At 38.1% G+C, this 22996-nt stretch overlaps 1 protein-coding gene across 5 annotated transcripts in view; it reads right to left on the reverse strand.

The window, feature by feature from the left end:
• nisch (nischarin) overlaps nucleotides 1–21585 on the reverse strand; it is a 62864-nt gene extending 41279 nt beyond the window's left edge. For all 5 annotated transcript variants that reach the window (XM_060835477.1, XM_060835478.1, XM_060835479.1 and 2 more), the window contains exons 1-6: nucleotides 21402–21585; nucleotides 14169–14252; nucleotides 8596–8778; nucleotides 6388–6436; nucleotides 2860–3023; nucleotides 2299–2394 (exon numbers count right to left, since the gene is read on the reverse strand). In XM_060835477.1, the coding sequence (XP_060691460.1) occupies nucleotides 2299–2394; nucleotides 2860–3023; nucleotides 6388–6436; nucleotides 8596–8778; nucleotides 14169–14252; nucleotides 21402–21485 (660 nt within the window). In that variant the 5' untranslated portion in view covers nucleotides 21486–21585. The remainder of the gene's footprint in view (nucleotides 1–2298; nucleotides 2395–2859; nucleotides 3024–6387; nucleotides 6437–8595; nucleotides 8779–14168; nucleotides 14253–21401) is intronic.
• Between the last annotated feature and the right edge of the window lie 1411 nt (nucleotides 21586–22996).

Here is a 22996-nt window from a genome sequence, read left to right on the forward strand (position 1 = left end):
AGTGGTGATGGTCAGGAGTCACGGCAACATCGACAAGATGGACCCAGCAGTGAGAGATATGAATCTGAGATTGAAGGGTTCGGCGCAGATGGTGAGGCAGTGGCAGAGGAGATTTGAACCAGAAGCAAAAGATGGTTCCTGAAGAGTGGCAAATTCAATGTTGGTTGGTCCAGTGTAGGCAGCAGCAAGGCAGTGGAAGATGGGTGGCAATGCAGCTGTCATTGATGAACACTTTAAGCTCTATTTTTCTATTCTTTTTCTTATTCGTAAATTATTCAAAATGGCGTGGGATCATTACAACAGTGGACATGATTTTCATTAAATTTTACTGTTTTTCTCACCACAAAGCTCACGTAATAAAAAAATTCGAATAAAGTTTCAAAGCTTAATTCAAATCCGCACTCTTTCATAAGACACTGCGCTGTCTCCACTGAATTCTTTTATTGCCTCCCTAGCTTTCCTGTAATCTCGAGTCCTAAAATTCACAAAGTACATAAGATCATTGCACACAGACTCACACCCAATTTAAAGTAAAAAGAATGTAACTAAGAGGTGCTCATGCAATTTTTCAAAACAGATATTAAATCTGGGAACAGCCTTTCCGCTTGTAGAGACTACTCAGCACTGTTTGAAGAGCAGGGAAGTTCTTCCTGTATCCTAATCAGCATTTATCCTTCAACCACTGCTTCAAAAACAGATTAACTGTTCATTAATCTCTTTGCTGCTGGTAGAATTATTGTAAGGGTAATAGCCAAATAGAGATGTTTAGCTACAATTTCAATAAGGCATTAGTGATATCTCATTTGAAGTACTGTATACAGTTTCAGCCTCATTTAATAAATAATATAAATGCATTAGGAGCAGTTCACAAAAGTTAGCTCAACTGATATTGAGATCTAGGCAAAAGTGAGGACTGCAGATACTGGAGATTAGAGTCGTGCTGGAAATGCACAGCAGGTCAGACAGCAGAGGAGCAGGAAAATCAATGTTTTGGGCAGGTGTAATTCATCAGGAATGAGACTGGAATCCTCGGGGTTGGAGAGATAAATGGGAGGGGGTGGGGCTGGGATGTCAGTCGTTGTTGATGGAGATGGAGGGGTGTAGGAAGATGGGGGGGAGGAGGTGTTAGAGATGGTCCTGGTGAATTTAAGGTCGGGGTGGAATGTGTTGGTGAAATTGTAGCCGACAAACACACAGACATAGCTGGGGCCCATGCAGGTGCCCATGGCTACCCCTTTCGTCTGGAGGAAGTGGGAAGATTCGAATGAAAAAGAGTCTGAGCCTCATCCCCTCCCATTTATCTCTCCACCTCCAAGGCTTTCAGCCTAATTTCTGATGAAGGACTCCTGTCCAAAACGCCGATTTTCCTGCTCCACGGAAGCTGCCCGACCTACTGTGCATTTCCAGCACCATTCTAATCTTGATATCGAGATATGGCATGTAAGAAAGATCTAGTGAAGTTTAGAACAATAAGAAGCATTTATAAACAAACAAGATCTTGAGAGGATTTGAAACTGTTGATGAAACTAGAAGTAGGGAATGCAGGTTAAAAATAGGCAATCTTCCAATTAAGAGAGAGATGACGAGATACTCTCTGAGAACTGGGATCTTTGAAATCATCTTACTCAAAAGATGATGGAGACAATTGCTAAATATCTTTGATAGAGAGGTAGATCAACCCCTGTTGGTCAAGCAGCTCAGGTTACCATGGGTAAACGTGAAGATGGTATTGAGGCCTCACAGTCAGATCTTACTGAATTGCACAGTGGACTGGAGGACTCAAATGGTTTACTACTATTCTTAAATAGTACATTTGGGTAAATTGTTTGCATGCATTCTCTGGAAACATGAATCATACTTCAACTGAAATGGAGAAGCTGTGAACAGCAAATTGCATTTATAATAAAACAAAATACAACAAAGCTGCATAAGGTGATATCATGCTCAAGTTACACATGGAAGGAATTTCATTGATTACTGTGCATTCACTTTTGCATCCCACAACTTCTAGTAATTTGGACTGCATCCAGGGTGAGAGCAAGAAAAGAAAATCAATTTGATTCTTTCCTCGCAAATTTAATGACACTATTTCACTCAAACCAGCTACAACACCTTACTTTTTTTTTTGAGAGACTTATCTGAAGTCATCCAGAAATTAATTTCCTTAAACATACAGACCCTGTCATATTATACCTCGACTGATTTACAGTTGACTGGAAAATAAGGAAAACATGATTTAGAGAATTTTTTAAAACACAAATTTAATATAAATTAAGTCAATTACCCTCTTTTACTGACCTCAATCTGATGGACAGACTTGAAAATTGATAGATTGAATTTAAGGAGATGTTCTTCAATATTACTGCTCCCAAAAGATCCTCTGGTGCCTGTTATCTGTTACAAATGAAAATAATTTAAATGAAAAAAGCAGAGATGTTGACAGTTTCTGCTGCATGAAAATGGAAGTTCTTCCCATGCCAAATTTACATTTCAGCTGAATTGTTTACAAAGAGATACGAAATAGAGTTAAAGATTTTTTTAAATCAAGAAAGCTGTATTATAAAGAAAAGTAAAACAGGTCAATGCCATTCTCAAAACTGCCTGATCAAAAGGACAGAAACGTAAAATGATTCACATTAATGCCAAAACTATTCTATCCAGAAAACCTTTAGGTGTAATAAGATTGTTTCATTTAGTGTATGCTTTTTGCACCACAACAAACCTCATAAGCAACGAATTAAGTTATTGAGAAAACATTAACAAACATAAATCAAAATTTGCAAGCTATAAAGTATAGTGTATATTCTGCCAGTTTATATTAGATTTTACTATTGCCTTTTTGAAATTATACATTTTTACCTTTAAATACTTAAGTCTACATGCAAAATCCAGGATGTGTCCAAGGTCAGTCTTGGCATCACCATTGGCACAGGTGGGACTGGCTAGTCTTAGCTGTTGAGTGATCGCATACAATTGTAGTGGTCGAAGACAAAAAGCTTCACCTACCAAGAGCAACTGTTCACCTATAAGAACGAATTAAGAATAAAAAACATTTGGAAGTTAAAAAAAAGCTAGAATACAAGTATGAATGGCACGTTGATTCAGAATTGGAAAATTTGCAAAGATATTATTTATTGTTTACACCCTGGTCAACCTTTCATGCTGATTCTTGAAATTACATTTCTTTCCTTCCTTCCTGTAAACAAGTATGCCAAGATGAGCAAGCTTCTGTAAAACACTACGGCAAGTTCAAAAGCTAGATGAAGACTTATCACTAATTTTCAGCTAAAAGGTTATCAGCTAGCTCTCCTTTCTGTCTTAGCCAGTGTTGTAATCCTGAACAAGACGACCTAATTACTATACAATCCCACATGGGAACAGTAACTTATTAAAAGTAAATAAAGCACAAGATTCCATTGTTTTGAACAAAATAAACTTGACAAAGTTCAGCAAAGCAAAACAATACAACTTGACTCACAGAACTAATTGGTAAACATGAAACAAAACAACCAAACATTCGCCATGGAACTTCCTCAAAGTATTACAGACTGCCTCCATAATCATTTCTCTGTAGACTGCATTTTATTCATCCAAGGGATGAGGACATTGCTGACTAGGCCAGCATTTATTGCCCATCATAGAGTCAACCATATCGCTGTGGGTTGGAGTCACATGTAGGCCAGACCTGGTAAGGATGGCAGTTTCCTTCCATAAAGGACATCAGTGAACCAAATAGGTTTTTCTTAAAATCAGCAATGGATTCATGATCATCACTAGACTCTTAATTCCACCATCTGCCCTGGTGAGATTCAAATTCAGATCCCAGAACATTACCTGGGTCTCTGGATTAACAGTTCAGTGATAATACTACTAAGCCATCACCTCCTCTAATACCTTAATATTCCAGGACTGGTCACAAGTACCTAATGACCAGCACAATGTTATCCTTTTAACTAAACAGTAAGACCAATAAAATTCTAACAGGACTAGACAACAAATTCAGGAAGCAAGTTCCTGATGATCAGGCAGTCCAGAATCAGGAGTCACAGTCTAAGATTGTGGAGTAAACAAATTAGGATTGAGATTAGGAGAAATGTCCTCACCCAGGAAATGGTAAGCCTATGTGACATCCTTGTCACAAAGTGATTGACGCCAGAATACTGGATATTTTCAAGAACAAAATAGATTTCATTCTTAAGGCTGAAGAGTGTACACGGGTATGGGAGAATGTGGGAAACAAGGCACTGAGTAGGATGAACATCCATAATCATACTGAATGATGGTGCAGATTCAAATAGCCAAATGGCCTACTCCTGTACTGATTTTCTATGACCACACTCTTAATTACTCCAAGGCCAGTTTTTCTCAGCTGCATCAAGAAAATACCTTGTAAACTTCTATGCCGCAATTCTCAACTGCACTAAATTATCAATAGGTCCCAGGAATTTATTTTCACCACAAAATGTTCTCTACATGGTATTGGTAAATAGCATGAGGCTGCAGAGCCACCTATCTGCAACTGCTCAGCTACATACAGAAAGTCTGAGATGATGGCTCTGACTAAAACTGGACTTTTGAATTGCTGTTCACTGAACTAGGAAAGGTTACAAGTGACCTCACAGAGCTGTACTACTCAGCAGAATCAAAATGTAACTAGTCGTGGAACAGTCTGTGCTGAAGTTCATGTAATCACCCACAATGAGATAGCTTCCACAGCACGCATGGACAAAAAAAATTATATTTTAATTACCATTCACATAAATGGCAAAATAAAAGAAAGATCTCTTACGGTATTATCAATAATAAGATGATAATTTAGTTAAAAACATGGCTGTGATGATTCAGCTGCTAAACCCGAAAAAACTGTCACTCAAGTATATTTTACAGGGAACTGGTTAGTAAGAGAAACTTTAGTAAATGTGGTTGTTTTCTAACTCTTGATCAATCATACAGCAACTGTAATTGCTTCTAAATTTTGTTTCTACCTCAGGAAAACCCACATGTAACTTGTTTGCATTTTACCAGGCAAAACAAAAAGCCACCTTGTATCTGTAATAAAGTAATACTAAGAATGAGATTATGTTAGCCATAATGTTTTTCATATGTACTAGAATGTTAAGGTTAGTCACATTATACCATGCAGCATAAAATGTAAGGAATATTGTTTAGCTTTTATCCCTCTCAAGGTGGGAAGAAAAATTGACGTATCAGTTACAAAATGGTGCTCCTTATCTTTTGTTTGTCATTTAGTGCAATGTTCTGATCCTGGTGACTGTACTACTGGACAAATCAAATCGCAGTCTCTTTTACAAAAGGATTTTATCATATAAAAAGGACAAAATCAAAAAACATTATCTAGATATAGAATTAGGAAAAAATCTTAAGTCACTCAACAAAAAAAAATTAATTTATCCCCAAACACCAATCAACCAAGTAACATCAACAACAAATCTTTAATGTTAATTTAATTGACTTTGCTCAATTCTTTCCTCTGAATTTTATGGTCTTCTTAAATGAATACTCTCAAAACCAAGAGTTCAGACTCTCTCAGCATTTTAAGAACTTTCAAACTTCTGGGGAAAAAAAAATACAAATCACTGCTAGTTGACAAGTTGCACAAACTAAGCACTTCTACTGAGGTAACTGTGCTTTCCCTGACCTGTTCTGTTCTTTTTGTTGTAATGCATCTGGCTTCAGTCAGGTATCCTCTAAAATGCCCAAAAACCTTTAAACACTGGGTTTTTCCTAAACTTATAAAATCACTGATCATCCTAAACTAAAAAAAAACATGCTAATGTTCCTTGATATTTTCCCTCGCCTGTCAGAAACCACCACAGAATTAATAATCATCCATTAACACTCCAGGAATTCCCTGTTGTTAACATCTATTGAATTAGGTCACTTTTCTGGAAAGAATGTCTGACCTACATTTATTCTTTTCAAAAACACTTCAGAAAAGTAATCAAGCCTATTTGCCACTACTTTAAAATTCTAATGTTCTAAAGGGCATGATTTCAAATCCCAACGTAGTAGGTGGTGGGATTTGACATCAATAAAAATATTAAATAAAAAGTTAAACTATTGGCAACCATGTGACCATTGTCAACGGTTTTCAAAACCTACCTGGTTCACTAATGTCCAAACCTGGTCTGCACTACATATGAATCCAGTGATTGATACTTTAGAATTAGAATTACAAGTGGGGACTAAATGCTGGCCAAGCCACCACCACCCAGTTCCCAAGTCCAAATGTAAAAAACAACTTCAATACACGTGCTTCATTACTAACATAATGAAATTATTGCAGTCTTAACAAAGACACCAGGCAGAAGACATTTGCAACAGCATTCTGTCAAAACATTTAAAATTCAGAATCAACAAGCATACCTTTGTGAAACAGTTGTTCAGCAAGGGCAGCCGTAATGCCATTTATCTCCTATGAAAGAAAACAGAAGTATATAAACCGAATTAAAAAGATTTATACGTTGAACCAAGTTTTACATAGGTAGATAATTATTAAGAATCATACATTTTTCCAAAGTTGATTCTTCACCTATTTCAAAATGAGAATTTTTTTTTGTCACAAACCAACTGTGCGAATGCAAAAACAGAAAAACCTCTCTCCGGAATTTAGAGAGTGTTCAGTCAGTGATTAACTACTCCTTTAGTGATGTATTTTAAAATCAATGTGATATTCTGAAAGCTGAGAAGATCTTAGAATTATTCCTCATAAATCAGCATTGTGAGACAAAGAGAGGCAACGATCATTTAGAACATTTCTTTGTAAAACCAGCATTAGTTATGCATGACTTATAAATATGCTCTACTTCACAAATACCTAATAGATCTTATAAGATTAAGATTTCTCTTACATATTACAAATGGACTTCCAGTGAATTTTATGTCAGTCTATTGAGTAACCAATGATCTGGTTGAAATGATGAACTTTTATTACATCAGATGTTGATAAATGAAACTAAAATAGATTACTGGTATAATATAATTTCAATTTGAGTGTTTGAAGTGTTAATACCACAAAAAGAAAGATTGATTTCAGCCTGGAATTTATTTAAATATGAACAGAAAAGGGTTTGGTCTTGAGGTATTATCACTAGACTAAATTGTACTGAGTTGTCTGACTAGCCACGATCATAATGAAAGGTGCAGCATGCTTTATTTTTCTTTGCTTTCTAGAATGCTGACTATATTATCTACCTCCAAGGGTGAAAGCAAATTTCAGCACCTTAAGTATCTTAAAGTTGCATTTTACGTTTGGAAAATAAAGCAATCTTATAAACAGTAAAGACATGTGGAGGACTTTTAAAAGAAGGGAAATTGAAGGCAAGGATAATGTAAAGTGTAGCTTTAAAGAAAACTTTAAAAATGTCACATTGACAACCACTTGATGAAGGATCAGCGCTCTGAAAGCTAGTGCTTCCAAATAAACTTGGTGGTCTATAATCTGGTATTGGGCGATTTTTAAACTTTGCCCACAGGAGAATTGTGTATTCTGGATTACAGTCTCTCCTATTGGAATACATAAAACCTAGGTTGCTCCAGAGGTCTGATGGAAGTAGTGCAGATTTACCAGAGGGGTGTAGAGTTGAAAGAGTTTAGAGATAGAAAATTAGCGAGTGTACTTTTTCCACAGGAAAAAAAATTGATACACATACAAAGTTACTGTATTTGTACGTGTTAAGAAACGTTTCATTTCAAGTATAGACGATAAGCAAGTTATGCAAGAAAATCTAGGACATTAGTGTCAGGTTTAACACAGCTTATTGAAAATTGTATTGTTACTTGACTAATAACAAGAAGAGTGAACTAAATAATTGAAAGCGTGTATAGCAAACAATTATCCACAAGTTGAGTGAGTCAATAAAAGGTTTTCCTTGATTTACATGAGTTTTATTATAAATCTATAATTTAACTTAGTCACATATTAGTTTTCATCTTTCTAATCTTGTCCCTTCACTTGCTGGAAGAGAACATTCTACTGGGCTCTCAAGTACAAAGTCCAATGAGTATAACTTGCTCTCAGTCAAATTAGGAACTTTCCTGACTGACCCTTAAAAGGACCTGCATTTCTACCACTGACAATCTGTATCAAATTTTACCAGAACTGTTTGGTCATTTTGTCTTTTTTAAAAAGATTGATAATCTGAAAGAATGGCTATAAACTGTCAGATTATTACAACTGCTTTGTTGGCAACATTTTGAGAAGAAAATAAGCTATCCTTACCCTATTTAGCATTTTTAATTGTAGTCAGACACCAACATTGAGTTCTTAACTGCCTTCTGAATGTGACCAAGCAAGCCACTCGTGCATCAAATTTCTGCATACAGCAGTTTAAGAAGAATCAAAGTCTTTTATCGTGGCAAGTAAGAATGGGAAACATTACCAATGACAGTAATATCTAATGAGAGCATTTTTAAAATTTGTGATGGGTTGGGGAGGAGAAAGTTTGCACATTAATCTATCTTAAACTTAATAAATGCATTTATTAATACAAACAATTAATGATGTCAAACGTGCAAAACCAAGTGCTTAAGCACCAAATATAGAGTACAAGAAATTTACACTCAAAAACTTACATATAGATGAAAATTTAGAAAAACCGATAAGACTTTTGGTGCAGCAATTGGGAATTTTGCTATAAGCATTTGCAAATAGACTTCTAATTCTTTCTGCCTTTTTTCTACAAACGTTTTGGATTTTTTGCCAATGATCTTCTTTGGTGGAAGTAGGTTTTTGTCAATCTTCTTTTCTGCAGTCAGCTAAAACAGAATAAAGATGTTAGAGAACACATTTCTTAAAAGTGAATTGACAGTTTTTTTGGTACATTTCTTTTTCACTTGATTGATTTATTGACACATGCACCTAAGTACAGTGAAAAGCTTTGTTTATGAGCAGTATTTATGAGCAGTACAGGCAGATCATAACTGTACAATTAGTAACCACAGGAAACTCCACAAAGTTATGTGTCTTTGCAGTTTTACATAAAGCAAAGAAGGCATCTATTCCAAGTGCAAGGCATTCACTAAAGTATGAGGAAATGAATAATAACTGATTTCACTAATTAATGGCAGGTACAGAAAACAACTAAAATGATACAGAACCAACGTGTGGAAGTGGGTTTTATTGCTAAAAGATAGATTATATTCCATTAATTATGGAAGGTTTATTATCGAAGTGTGCCTCAGGGGTTGACAGATAAGGGGTGGGGGTGGGGGGGTCTTCTGTTCAGAAAGAGCAATCACAACTTCAGATTGAAGAAATTTCCACCCACTGCCCTTGGAAAATACTTCAATCTGTTTCATGCACTAAATTTTCCATGATTAACCTTGGAATTAAAGTACCACTTTACCTTAAGCATTAAAAAACATTCAAGAGCAAGTGGAAATAATATAGTTTTGGAACAACTAAGTCCTAACAGTCCACACTGTAACGAGACTCAGTACTGACCTGACTCAGCCAGCATGACTCGTAGTTGTTTCCTCTCAGATGAGCAATTATACTGCACACAAGAAATACCACCTGACCATTAAAGCTATCAAAGGATTGGAAGCATACACATGACTAGCCCAATCTCACTCAGTGACTTCTCCTGGGAAGCATGAATTTGATAAGCAAGTCTTTAAGAAGAAGGGGCAGCACCACTTCTGCATATCAAGGGACAGTCAATAAATGCACCCACATTCCAAGAAGAAAACAATTTTCCACTTTAACTATTAGTGCAACATTTTCAAATTAAGATTTTTAAAAATTAAAATATTATGAAGAAGTCGCAGAAATAACAGGAGGAGATCACTGTTCCCCACTTTGCTGTGCCAGCTTAGAATCATAGTCTGCCCAGTAGGGATTCTATCTGCACTGACACCCCAACCCCACACCAATCCCCATAACCCCATATTTCCCATGGCTAATTCACCTCACCTACACAACCCTGGGCACTATGAGCAATTTAGCATGGCCAATCCATCTATCCTGCACATCTTTGGACTCTGGGAGGAAACTGGAGATTAGAAGAAACCCACACAGATACAAGGAGAGCCTGCAAACTCCACACAGACAGTACCCAAGCTGGAACCAAATCCAGGTTCTTGGTACCGTGAGGCAACATTGTTAACCACTAAGCAACCAGCATTCGAAGACTCAAGGTCAATTAATTTTATATAGTACTTCAAATCAATGTTGTCCATAGCCATAAAAGATATACAGGACCAAAAAACTAGAAATACAAAGTAATGCCTCATTATTTGACTTGATAGAAATACTTGTAAAACAGTCCTCTACATTTTATATTTTTCAGTCAGAACTTTTATAAAATTACATTTCCTTGTCGTTTTATTCAACAGTCTTCCCTTAAACAATTTAGTCAATAATTTTCAAGCATGTTGCATTTCTGCATTACAATCCACACAGGAAAACATTGCAAAATATCTATCTGTGCAAAGAACATTCACCTTACTTTATTTTTCTACAGATAATCCAGTATTTTGCCTTTTATTTCAAATTTATCAGTATTTAAAACAATCCTTTCTATCTTTGGTAATCTTCTCAACTTGTGTCTTAATCTTCACTGTTACAGTTGAAAACATTCCAATTTATTCAAACTGTGTATAACTATGTATTCCCAATAATACTCAAAAACCTTCCATGTTTCCCCAGTGTTATACAGTGATAGAGTATACAGCAGAGAAACAAACTCAATCTTTTCTTTAATTGAATGCCAGGATCTAGATATAATAATTTAGCTGTAGCTTGGCCAATATCTTGTTCAATGTACTTTTATTTTTGATACCCCATATATAATAAACACAGAATCCCATTCTTCTTAAACCTTTAATAAGAATTTATCTTTGCTTTCCAATCTGTGTTCCTAATGTACATTCGAAAATGCCTTGGCACATTTATGGCAAAGACAAAAACCCAAATCTTTTGCTGCTATGAAAATGTACTGTGCTACAGTTCCCCACACGAAACTGCAACTGCAAACACTCCACCCACTCTATCCTATCCATACCCTCTTGGTTGAAATTGCAATATTCATTGACTGTAGCCCTTAATTAGATAACTGCAATCATAGTTCCCATGTGCTCATACCCAAATAATATACTATACAGGCTAAGGGAGGTAGGTAACTTCAGCAGAGGTTAATGGGGCATATCAGTATCCACACACTCCTGTACAGTTTGCTATCCATGCAGATATATTTGTCTTAGTTTAATTTTAAAGTTTCCTACTGGCATTTTACTAACCACCTTCTGAAAATCCACAAGCAAAATGACTTGCACATTCCTCTTAGTTAATAAATTCAGATTCCCTTAAAAAAGTTCGAACACTATCTGTCCTTTAGAAACTCATGACAACAAACCTGGACTAGGCCAAGCCTCCATGTGTACTAAATTTCATAACATTTTATATATACTTTTGAGTAAACTTCTGAAATGAAGAAAAAAAAATTACTTTTTGGGTTTTACACAGTTGCACCCTCTTTTCCAAGGGCACAATATCTACAACCCTTCAGGCTTTTTTAAGCACTAACACCACCTTAAAAAATTGTTTCCTTCAGGGTTGCAATACATATGTGGGTTTAATAACATTAATTTTTGGATGTAGGTTTGCTCGCTGAGCTGGAAAGTTCATTTCCAGGCTTTTGGTCACCATACTAGGTAACATCTTCAAGAAATCCAAACATATAAATAGAAACCAAGAATCATGTACACTGCTTCGCCTGAGGCCCACTGAAGATGTTACCTAGTATGGTGATGAAACGTCAAGAAGTGAACCTCCCAGCTCAGCGAGCAAACCTATATCCAGAGCCTCAACGTGAGCTACAAATCTTCTCAAAACTCGCTATGACATTATTTTTTAATTCCATTTGCTCAACTAATTTAGAATTGTATCTAACTTTAGCACAGAGTTGTTATAGAGATGTGCAGCATGGAAACAGACTCTTTAGTCTAACCTATCCATGCCGGATATCCCAACCCAATCTACTCCCACCTGCTAGCATCCGGCTTATATCCCGCCAAACCCTTCCTATTCATATACCCATCCAAATGCCTCTTAAATGTTGTAGTTGTACCAACCTCCACAACATCCTCTGGCAGCTCATTCCATACACATAGCACTGTCTGTGAAAACGTTACCCCATTGGTCTCTTTTATATCTTTCCCCTCTCACCCTAAACCTATGCTCTCTAGTTCTGGACTCCCCCACCCCAGCGATAAGACTTTGTCTATTTTTCATATTCATGCCCCTCATAATTTTGTAAACCTCTATAAGGTCACCTCTCAGCCTCCTACGCTCCAGGGAAAACAGCCCCAGATTGTTCAGCCTCTCCCTATAGCTCAAATTCTCTAACCCTGGCAACATCCTTGTAAATTTTTTCTGAACCCTTTCAAGTTTCACAACATCTTTCCGATAGGAAGGAGCCCAGAATTGCATGCAATATTCCAACAGTGGCCTAACCAATGTCCTGTACAGCCATAACATGACCTCCCAACTCCTGTACTCAATACTTTGACCAATAAAGGAAAGCATACCAAACGCCTTCTTCACTATTCTATCTACTTGCGACTCCACTTTCAAGGAGCTATGAACCTGCACTCCAAGGTCTCTTTGTTCAGCAACACTCCATAGGGCCTTACCATGAAGTGCATGAGTCCTGCTAAGATTTGTTTTCCAAAATGCAGCATCTCACATTTATCTGAATTAAAACTCCATCTGCCACTTCTCAGCCCATTGGCCCATCTGGTCCAGATCCTGTTGTAATCTGAGGTAACCCTCTTCGCTGTCCACTACACTTCCAATTTTGGTATCATCTTCAAACTTACTACTAACTGTAACTCTTATGCTCACATCCAAATCATTTATGTAAATGACAAAAAGTAGAGGACCCAGCACCGATCCTTGTGGCACTCCACTGGTCACAGGCCTCCAGTCTGAAAAACAACCCTCCATCACCACCCTCTGTCTTCTACCTTTAAGCCAGTTCTGTATCCAAATGGCTAGTCCTCCCTGTATTCCATGAGATCTAACCTGGCTAATCAGTCTCCCATGGGGAACCTTGTCGAACACCCTACTGAAGTCCACATAGATCACATCTACCACTCTGCCCTCATCAATCATCTTTGTTACTTCTTCAAAAAACCTCAATCAAGTTTGTGAGACATGATTTCCTGCACACAAAGCCATGTTGACTATCCCTAATCAGCCTTGCCTTTCCAAATACATGTACATCCTATCACTCAGGATTCCCTCCAACAACTTGCTCACCACTGACGTCAGGCTCACTGGTTCCCTGTTAAACATCACCTAACTTCAGTTGAGAATACTATTGCTTGCTGAGAGGCTCAAGACACACAGAACACAGCTTAAATTATCCAAAATATGCGTTCACTATAATTAGTACAATTAGCCAACATGAAACAGCAATGCCAGCCACTTTAGGAAAGTGTGGTGCAGACAAAATTGGCATATACCAAGAAAAACACATTATAGATTTTATAAATATAACTTTAACATTAAATTATGCATTCAAAATCAAACTTGACTCAGGTTAATCATGATGCCTATCTCAAACAAACTAATAAATACACTGTAGTAGCAGTATACACTCTAGCATAATATTATAAGCCCATAACAAGTAAAAGAACACCACAGCACATCACCGCAAATATGTTTGAGGAAGACACAAAACCTTTGCCCTAATGAGGTTTAAAAAAAAGGAGCCCCAACATATCCACATTATCAGACCTGTGTATCTATTTGCTTGTTTGAACATTATTTTTGATAAATAGGGAGAGCACTTTGTGAAGTAATACTCTTGATTTCTTAAATAACTGACATTATTAGTACACTCCTGGTTTGCCAAAGAGAGTAAGCAAGGATTCAATATTCACTGGGTCAGAAATTCAGGAGCTTCTGCTGGCTTCCTCATCCACTGGAGCAAGCACTGAAATCCGGTTGACAAGTTGTGTGTCAATTTGAAGTGCACTCCTGCAGAAAACTCACATTATAGTTGTGTTGTTGCATGTCAGATTTCCCAGCATAACCTGCTTCACAGAAAGTTTACCAGAAGGTGCCACGCAACTTGCATTTAATAACTAACAGGAATAATGACAAAACAATAAGTGTTTTACAGTAATAAAAAACTTGCCTTTTCATGAAGCTCATGAAAATCATTGTAGCGGTGTTTAACCGTCCATTGATGATTCCCAACTTTCACTTCTATGATATATACCTAAGAAAATTATAGGCTTTCATTAGTGGCAGTTACTAATACGCAGCACTGAATTAAATAATTAAGGAAGGAAGAGTTACACAGTTGATGTTTTTCCAAAAGCAATTATGTCATGGAAAATCCTCAGTACATCAAACAAGTACCTTTAAAATATTAATTTTCTTTCAGTGCAGGAGGATAATGAAAAGTCTTTCTGATATCAAAAACCTTGTAACTTATAACCAAATTAACCACAATAAACGTCAAAGCAATCATACAGCAGCCATCCATTAGATCAAGTGTTCATTACTTCCAATGCTAATACTATGCAGTTTGCAGCAAGGTACACTGCAACAACTTGCCAAGAGTTCTTTTTCAATGGCATCTTTAAAACCCACGGCTACTGCCACCCACAAAAGAATGATGAGTAAGGCAATGGGAACATCAGAATTTCCAAAATGCATCTTACCTAGCTTGGAAATATACTGTGGAGAGAAATCAGTGTTAACGTTTCAGGTTGAGTGACCCAAAAGTTAACTCTGATTTCTCTCCATAGATGCTGCCAGACCTGCTAAGCTTTTCCAGCAATCTCTATTTTTGTTTCTGATTTTCAGCATCTCAATTTTTTCAACTTTTATTTGGAAATATACTGTGTCAAAATCCAGAAATTCCTGACCCAGCAGCATCAAGATGCTACGTTCAACACACAGACTGCAGCAGTTCAAGTTGACAGATTACTGCCTTCTTCCCAAAGGTAATTGGGGTTAGACAATAAATTCTAGCACTGCTAGTAATATCACATCCCATGATTTTTAAAAAATATTAAAGCATTCATGATTTGTGAATATCCAGATTTCAAGCATTCCATCGATGCTACCTGATGAAATAGAGGAAGATCATTTCTCACAAAATTCCTACTATTCCAGCTGAACATTAATGACCTAATTACTTTTCCATCATGATCAATATACAGATTTTTAATTGAATACCATTCCAAGACACTATATGAAAAACGTACAAAATTTGATTGAGAGGGGGAGGGTGACAGGTGACTTTTCTTTCCATCTTCTATTGTAGTGCAACACACAGAAAATATCAAAATTATTTAAGATGAAACAATGGAAGAAAAATGTTTATGCAGTTTTGGATCTATAGACAAAACTTTTAAAAGAATAAAATGAGCATTAAAGTGTGAAATTAAACCTATAAAACAACAATCCAATCACATTTTCTCCATCAATTCAGTGCAGACTCTGTTCAACAAGTGATTAACTGGCTGTGTTCAAATATTTACCAAAGTTTGGGAGAAGATTTGTAGCTCGGGTGCTCGTTGTTGTGGTTCTGTTCGCCGAGCTGGGAATTTGTGTTGCAGACATTTCGTCCCCTGTCTAGGTGACATCTTCAGTGCTTGGGAGCCTCCTGTGAAGCGCTTCTGTGATGTTTCCTCTGGCATTTATAGTGATTTGTATCTGCCGCTTCTGGTTGTCAGTTCCAGCTGTCCACTGCAGTGGCCGGTATATTGGGTCCAGGTCGTTGATTGAATCAGTGGATGAGTGCCATGCCTCTAGGAATTCCCTGGCTGTTCTGTTTGGCTTGCCCGATAATAGTAGTGTTGTCCCAGTCAAACTCATGTTGCTTGTCATCTGAGCGTGTGGCTACTAAGGATAGCTGGTCATGTCGTTTCGTGGCTAGTTGGTGTTCATGGATGCAGATCGTTAGCTGTCTTCCTGTTTGTCCTATGTAGTGTTTTGTGCAGTCCTTGCATGGGATTTTTTTTTTGCAGTCCTTGCATGGCACTCATCCAATCAACAAGCACATCGACCTAGACCCAATATACCAGCCACTGCAGTGGACAGCAGGAACTGACAACCGGAAGCGACAGATACAAATCACTATAAATGCCAAAGGAAACATCACAGAAGTGCTTCACAGGAGGCTCCCAAGCACTGAGGATGTCACCTAGACAGGGGACGAAACGTCTGCAACACAAATTCCCAGCTCAGCGAACAGAACCACAACATATCTACCAAATCCAAAGTGGAGTCATACTAGACTTGAAACATTAACTCTGTTCCATTTTCCACATTGCTGTCAGGTCTGAGTTTCTCCAGCACTTTATTTTTATTTCAAATATTTATTAACTAGTTTGTCAAGATGCTTTTACCAGTGTACAGAAATCCTGATTCATCTTGTCTGAAACTTTGCCAGAGATCAACAGCAAAAACAAATCAGAATATGCACTGAAAGAACAGGCACCCACACCTTCAGCAGCAACACCCAAAGCTAATATGCTTCTGGCCCTCAACACAGCATGTCAAGCATTCTACTCCACACAGACCATCAGCAAACTTGGAAGCCAGCAAGCTGTCTTCACGGATTGGGAAAGGGAACCCCTGAATAATTTTACAGAGCTACCCATTACAATGGTGCAAAAATTAATTCAAAAAATAAAACAGAAACCAACATATTGCAAAGAGACTACCTTCCACTGGTTTCACTCTGCAAAGTTCTTTCTAAGTGTAAAAGTAAAGTGAGCAATTCAGAAAATCCATGTGGACATGTTGACTGTGACAACTTAGAAAGATGACAGATTCAACTCAGGAGATTAACATTAGGTGTCTAACGAACCTTTGTTAGAACTGAAAGCAGCTAGGAGGAAAAAAGTATACGTGTGCAAGCACATGTCTGAGAGGCAAACAAAAGAAATTGCTGATCCTAAACTGAATAGCTGAAATTCTGTTACTGGCAGTAACCCATACAAAACAGAACCTTAAGACATTGGGGGGGATGGGTCATGAACATGGAAGAGGAAGTTTACGTGCTAAATTTGTTGAGTCCTGAAGGCTGTAAGGTACTTAGGCAGAAGATGGGGTGTTATTCCTCCTGTTTACGTAGAACTTTGTTGGAGGACTACAGCAAGCCTGAGATAAATACTGGAATGGGAACTCAATGGTGCAACGTGGCAGGCAACTGGAGACTCAGAGTCAATTTTACAAATAGAATGTAGGTGTTTCACAAAGCCGTCACCCAGCCTACATTTTGTGTCATGTACGGAGACACTGTGAACAAGAAATCCTGAAGACTAAATTGAATGAAGCACAGGTAATTCATTGCTTATCTGGAAGGTGTTTCTGGGGTCACGGAAAGGAAGCATTAAGTGGACAAATTCTGCATCTTCTGTGATTGCTTGGGAAGGTGCCATGAATGTGAAGTTGTGTCGGCAGTCGAAGGGGAGGTTTGGACTAAGGTGTCCCAGAGAAAATGGTCCCTTTCGAATGCTGACAAGGTAGAGGATGGAGATGCATGTCTAGTGGTGGCATTCCGCTGGGTGTGTTGGAAATGGCGGCTTATGCTTTGGAGGGAGGAGGCTGGTCACATAGAAAATAAGGATTGAGGTCCCTGCCATTGTTGTAGAAGGGAAGGGGAGGACAAAAGAGCAGGAAATGGGATGGATGCAACCAAATCTAACTCTCAACTAAAGCACATTTCAAAGTCAATATTACAGTTTGAGCATTCAGGTACTGATTACTGAATATTTAAGCAACAAGGCAGGATTTGCCAAGAGTGAGCTCCACAATGTGCATTAACCTGCTATAAAATCAACATTCTGCACTACGAGGAACAAATGCAGAATGTTCAAAAAGGGTGACTTCTTTGACTCAAATAAGCTTTGACTCAAACTTTACATGTGCTAAATCAAGTCTATTACAACTAAAATCTTCAGTACCATACTTTCCTTTCTAATAAGCATTAGAAAAACAAGCATGTTTTAATTCTTTCTTGTCACCCAACTTCAACAAATATTTTTCGCACAAACCAAAGACAGACACACAAAAAACAAAAAAAATCATCCAGAAACTAAACTCCAAAACAGGAAATTATAATCTTATGTTCCAAACCTCAAACTTCAGAATCTACAAGTAAAACTGAAAGAACTGCGGATGCTGTATATCAGCAAACTAGAAATTGCTGGAAAAACTCTGCGAGTCTAGCAGAATCTGTGGGGAGGAGTGACAGTTAACCATTCAGGTTCAGTCACCCCTTCAAAGAAAGGGTCACTGGACTTCAAATGTTAACTCTGAGTTCTCTCCACAGATGTTGCCACATTTGCTGAGCTTTTCCAGCAATTTCTATTTTTGTTGTTCAAGCTTACTAGGATGTTGCTTAGGTTTGAGGGTTTGAACTATAAGAAGAGGCTGATTAGGTCGGGGCTTTTTTCCTGGAGTGCCAGAGGCTAAGGAATGACCTTATAGCGATTTATAAAATCATGAGTGGTATGGACTGGGTGAATAGCCAAGGTCTTTTCACCAAGGTAGGGTAGACCAAAACTAGAGAGCAGAGTTTTAAGCTGAGAGGAGAAAGATTTAAAAGATACCTAAGGGGCAACTTTTTCCACATAGACTGGTGCATGTATGGAATGAGCTGCTACATTAGATTACTTAGTGTGGAAACAGGACCTACAGCCCAACAAGTCCACACCGACCCGCCGAAGCGCAACCCACCCATACCCTGCATTTACCCCTTACCTAACACTATGGGCAATTTAGCATGGCCAATTCACCTGACCTGCACATCTTTGTGAGAAAAAAAGTGCCACCGTGCCGCCCATGAAGTGGTGGAGGCTGGTAGGATTGCAACATCTAAAAGGCATTTAGATGGGTATATGAATATGAAGGGCTGAGAGGAACATGGGCAAAATGCTAGCAAATGGGACCAGTTAGGATATCTAGTCAGCATGGATGAATTGATCTGTAGGGTTCGTTTCAGTGCTGTACAACTCTAGATTCTACTATGAACACCTGAAAAACTGGAAATGCAGCAAGAAAAGTAAATTTCTAATTTTAGTTGAATCAGGATTAAATAAGTTTTTAAACTTCCGATCTGACTGGATTCAGTAAATATTAGGGGCTTTAAGTTAGTTACTTACAGCTGGGCTTCTACCTATTATCTGTTCATGCATATAATAATTTATAATTAAGTGAACTCTTTTCAGTTTTGACCATAGGAGATTTTAAAAGTCAATTCTTGCCAAGTGCAGTTCCTTACTCACAGTTACGTCTCTTGCCTGTCTAATGTAGGATTGAATTACAACAATGCTTCTCACTAACTTTTCGTTTGCTTTTGGCTCAAACAAGAATGCATAAGGAAAAAGAGAATGATTTGATCAAACTAAAAAATACAGTCTGTCAGAAAGCAATGAGTCTTCCTCAAAGGTTCAAGATAAGTGAACATAGTCATGAATATCATCCAGTTATAAAAGCAGTATTTGTGCAGGACCTACTGATCTCACCAGAACATTTATTAATTTAATTCAAATCTTTTCTCATGCCTATTTGTTCTGAAATTGGCTTCTTGCTTTATTAGGTTGACTGGAAACAATATGCATTATAGCACATCTTAAGTGAAGTACCAGATTCTGTGCTTCATAAGAATAATTACACAACATCTGACATCAAATCTAGAAAGAATATACAAAGACAGGTGACCAACAGCCTGGTGAAAGAGGCAAGATTCAATGAAAGTCATGAAGGAGGAAAGAGAGTGATGGATTAGTTTACAAAGTAAAATTGTAGAAATTACGTTCTTAGCAATTGAAGACACAGTCATCATTTGGAATGCTCACAAGCCTAGAATTGGAGGAACACAGATTTACTAGTGGATCATAAGGTTGGAGATATTCGCATGCCACATGTGAACCTTGACAGAGTACCAACTATTCAAACACAACTAATTTTTCCCACACTCAAGCAGCAGATAGCTTTCCATCTGGGAAAACATTAAATAATAATCAGAAACTTATGCAATCGCTTTCTAATCTTCTTGTGAACCCAGCAATACATGTGACAATCATAACACGATCACCACCCGAGTTGAGAGGATCCAACTACAGAGATAACACTGCAATCCAACACTTTAAAGACGAGGGAAGAAACTGGATACCACATAGGAAGCGTAAAAAGACGGATTTGGTAACTCCCCATACAATCTGCTGTATACATTAAAAAGATACTGGTAATTCTGAAGAGAAAAAATTAATCTGATCCACTTGCTGGACAAGGAAGACAATATAAAAAGAGGTTGTATCCCGTTTCTACCGAGTTTCGTACAAGACACGCTCATGGGAAGGAATGTAAAAATATATTAACATTTCCACATATAAGCGCCTAAATTCATCTTGGATCAAATAAGTAATAACCAATTGTGATATATTTTAGATTAAAATTGAAATACTGCCGCTGCCTAATGTCAGCAGACGGAGGGTAACTTGGTGACAAGCATGATTTGGAGATGCCGGTGTTGGACTGGGATGTACAAAGTTAAAAATCACAACACCAGATTATAGTCCAACAGGTTTAAATGGAAGCACACTAGCTTTCGGAGCGACGCTCCTTCGTCAGGTGATAGTGGAGGGCTCAATCGTAACACAGAATTTATAGCAAAAATTTGCAGTGTGATGTAACTGAAATTATACATTGAAAAATTGATTGTCTGTTAAGCCTTTCATCTGTTAGAATACAGTGACAGTTTCACTTCTTTCATGTGTAAATCACAAACCCCTTCTTTTTAAAGTGGCATTTTCAGGTTAGCTGTTAACAATGGTGATAGCTAGACAATATGTTGAAGGTGTTAGCCTTCTGTGTTCTCTGTCAATGACCTGATGTTTAGATTGATTCTAATCAATCAGGTCATAGACAGAGAACAGAGGGCTAACACCTTCAACATATTGTCTAGCTATCACCATTGTTAACAGCTAACCTGAAAATGCCACTTTATATATAAAAGGGTTTTGTGATTTACACATGAAAGAAGTGAAACTGTCACTGTATTCTAACAGATGAAAGGCTTAACAGACAATCAATTTTTCAATGTATAATTTCAGTTACATCACACTGCAAATTTTTGCTATAAATTCTGTGTTACGATTGAGCCCTCCACTATCACCTGACGAAGGAGCGTCGCTCCGAAAGCTAGTGTGCTTCCATTTAAACCTGTTGGACTATAATCTGGTGTTGTGTGATTTTTTTTAAACTTTGGTGACAAGCAGCAGGTGAGAGAGAAGGTGATGCCGCTCCACCCAATTTAAAAACCGGTTCCTTCTCCTTGGTCCCCGCATCCTGCGGTTCAGCCGAGATCCAAGCCCCAGCTGCAGCCAAATATCATCCTTCTCACCGTGTAATTTTCCACGAGCTCCGACCCGATTATACGAATTTCTTTCCCTTCGACAAGCCCCTCTGCAAACCGTCCCGCCTCCATCGTGACCCTGGGAACGTAAACAAGGAGAAGAAATTAAATAAATATCCTCCCCCTCCCCCCTCCTCAGCCTTGGCTCCGCATAGCGGCCATTTTCACTCAACTCCCGGCCACCGGCAGCAACAACAACAAACTGAACTGACATGCGCACAACACCAGCGGCGCGGGCCTGTCACGTGCTTCTTGCTCATCTTCCTGAGCACAACCTGTCAATCAGTGATACAGCGCTACATCTCGCGACTCATTTAGAGTCGTACAGATGTACAGTATGGAAACAGACCTTTTTTGGTGCAACTCGTCCATGCCGATCAAATATCCTAAGCTAATCTAATGCCATTTGCCAGCATGTAAAACAGCCCATATTTCCTCTAAAGGCGAAAGTGAGGGCTGCAGATGAGAGTGCAGAGTGTGGTGCTGGAAAAGGCAGGTCAGGCAGCATCTGAGGAAGGTGTCTTGGATGCTGTCTGACCTGTTGTGCTTTTCCTCTTCATATATCCATCCAAATGCCTTTTAAATGTTGTAATTATACCAGCTTCCACCACTTCTTCTGGCAGCCCATTCCATAGTTGCACCACCCTCTGTGTGAAAAGGTTGCCCCTTAGGTCCTTTTTATATCTTTCCCCTCGCACCCGAAACCTATGTCTTCTAGTTCTGGATTCCGCCAACCCCAGGGAAAAGACTTTGTCTATTTATCTTATCCACGCCCCTCATGATTTTACAAACCTCTATACACTTCAGGGAAAACAGCCCCAGCTTATTCAACCTCTCCCTAAATCTTCTAACCCTGGCAACATCCTTGTAAATCTTTTATAAACTCTATCCTTCTGACAGGAAGGAGACCAGAATTGCACACAATATTCCAAAAGTGGCCTAACCAATGTCCTGTATAGCTGCAACATGATCTCCCAATTCCTATAGTCAATGCTCAGACTAATAAAGGAAAGCATACCAAATGCTTCTTCACTATCCTATCCATCTGCGACTGTACTTTCAAGGAACTATGAACCTGCACTCCAAGGTCTCTGTGTTCAGCAGCACTCCTAAGGACCATACCATTAAGTGTATAATTCCTGCTCTGATTTGCTTTTCCAAAATGCTGCAAACCTCACATTTATCCAAAATAAACTCCATCTGCCACTCCTCAGCCTCTTGGCCCATCTGATCAAGATCCCATTGTACTCTGAGGTAACTTTCTTCGTTGCCTACAACACCTCCAAATTTTGTTGTCATCTGCAAATTTACTAACTTTACCTCCTATGTGCACATCCAAATCACTTGTGTTCTTCAAATGTATTTTCAATTTTGTCACTATCGCAGTTCACAATTTTAATGGCAATCTTTAGTACCGTGCCTTACTACTATAGACAAATACATGTAAGGGTAACTATTCAGGCCGTTTTTGATTTGACCATTCAAACACACTTCATCCAGATTGCCCCATTACAGCATCAACAGCTTTCATCGCAATAAAATCCACAAAAAAAATTCAGACAAGCAAAAAAACAACAAGTTGT

Source organism: Hemiscyllium ocellatum, chromosome 14 (assembly GCF_020745735.1).
Source record: "Hemiscyllium ocellatum isolate sHemOce1 chromosome 14, sHemOce1.pat.X.cur, whole genome shotgun sequence".
NCBI lineage: Eukaryota > Metazoa > Chordata > Chondrichthyes > Orectolobiformes > Hemiscylliidae > Hemiscyllium > Hemiscyllium ocellatum.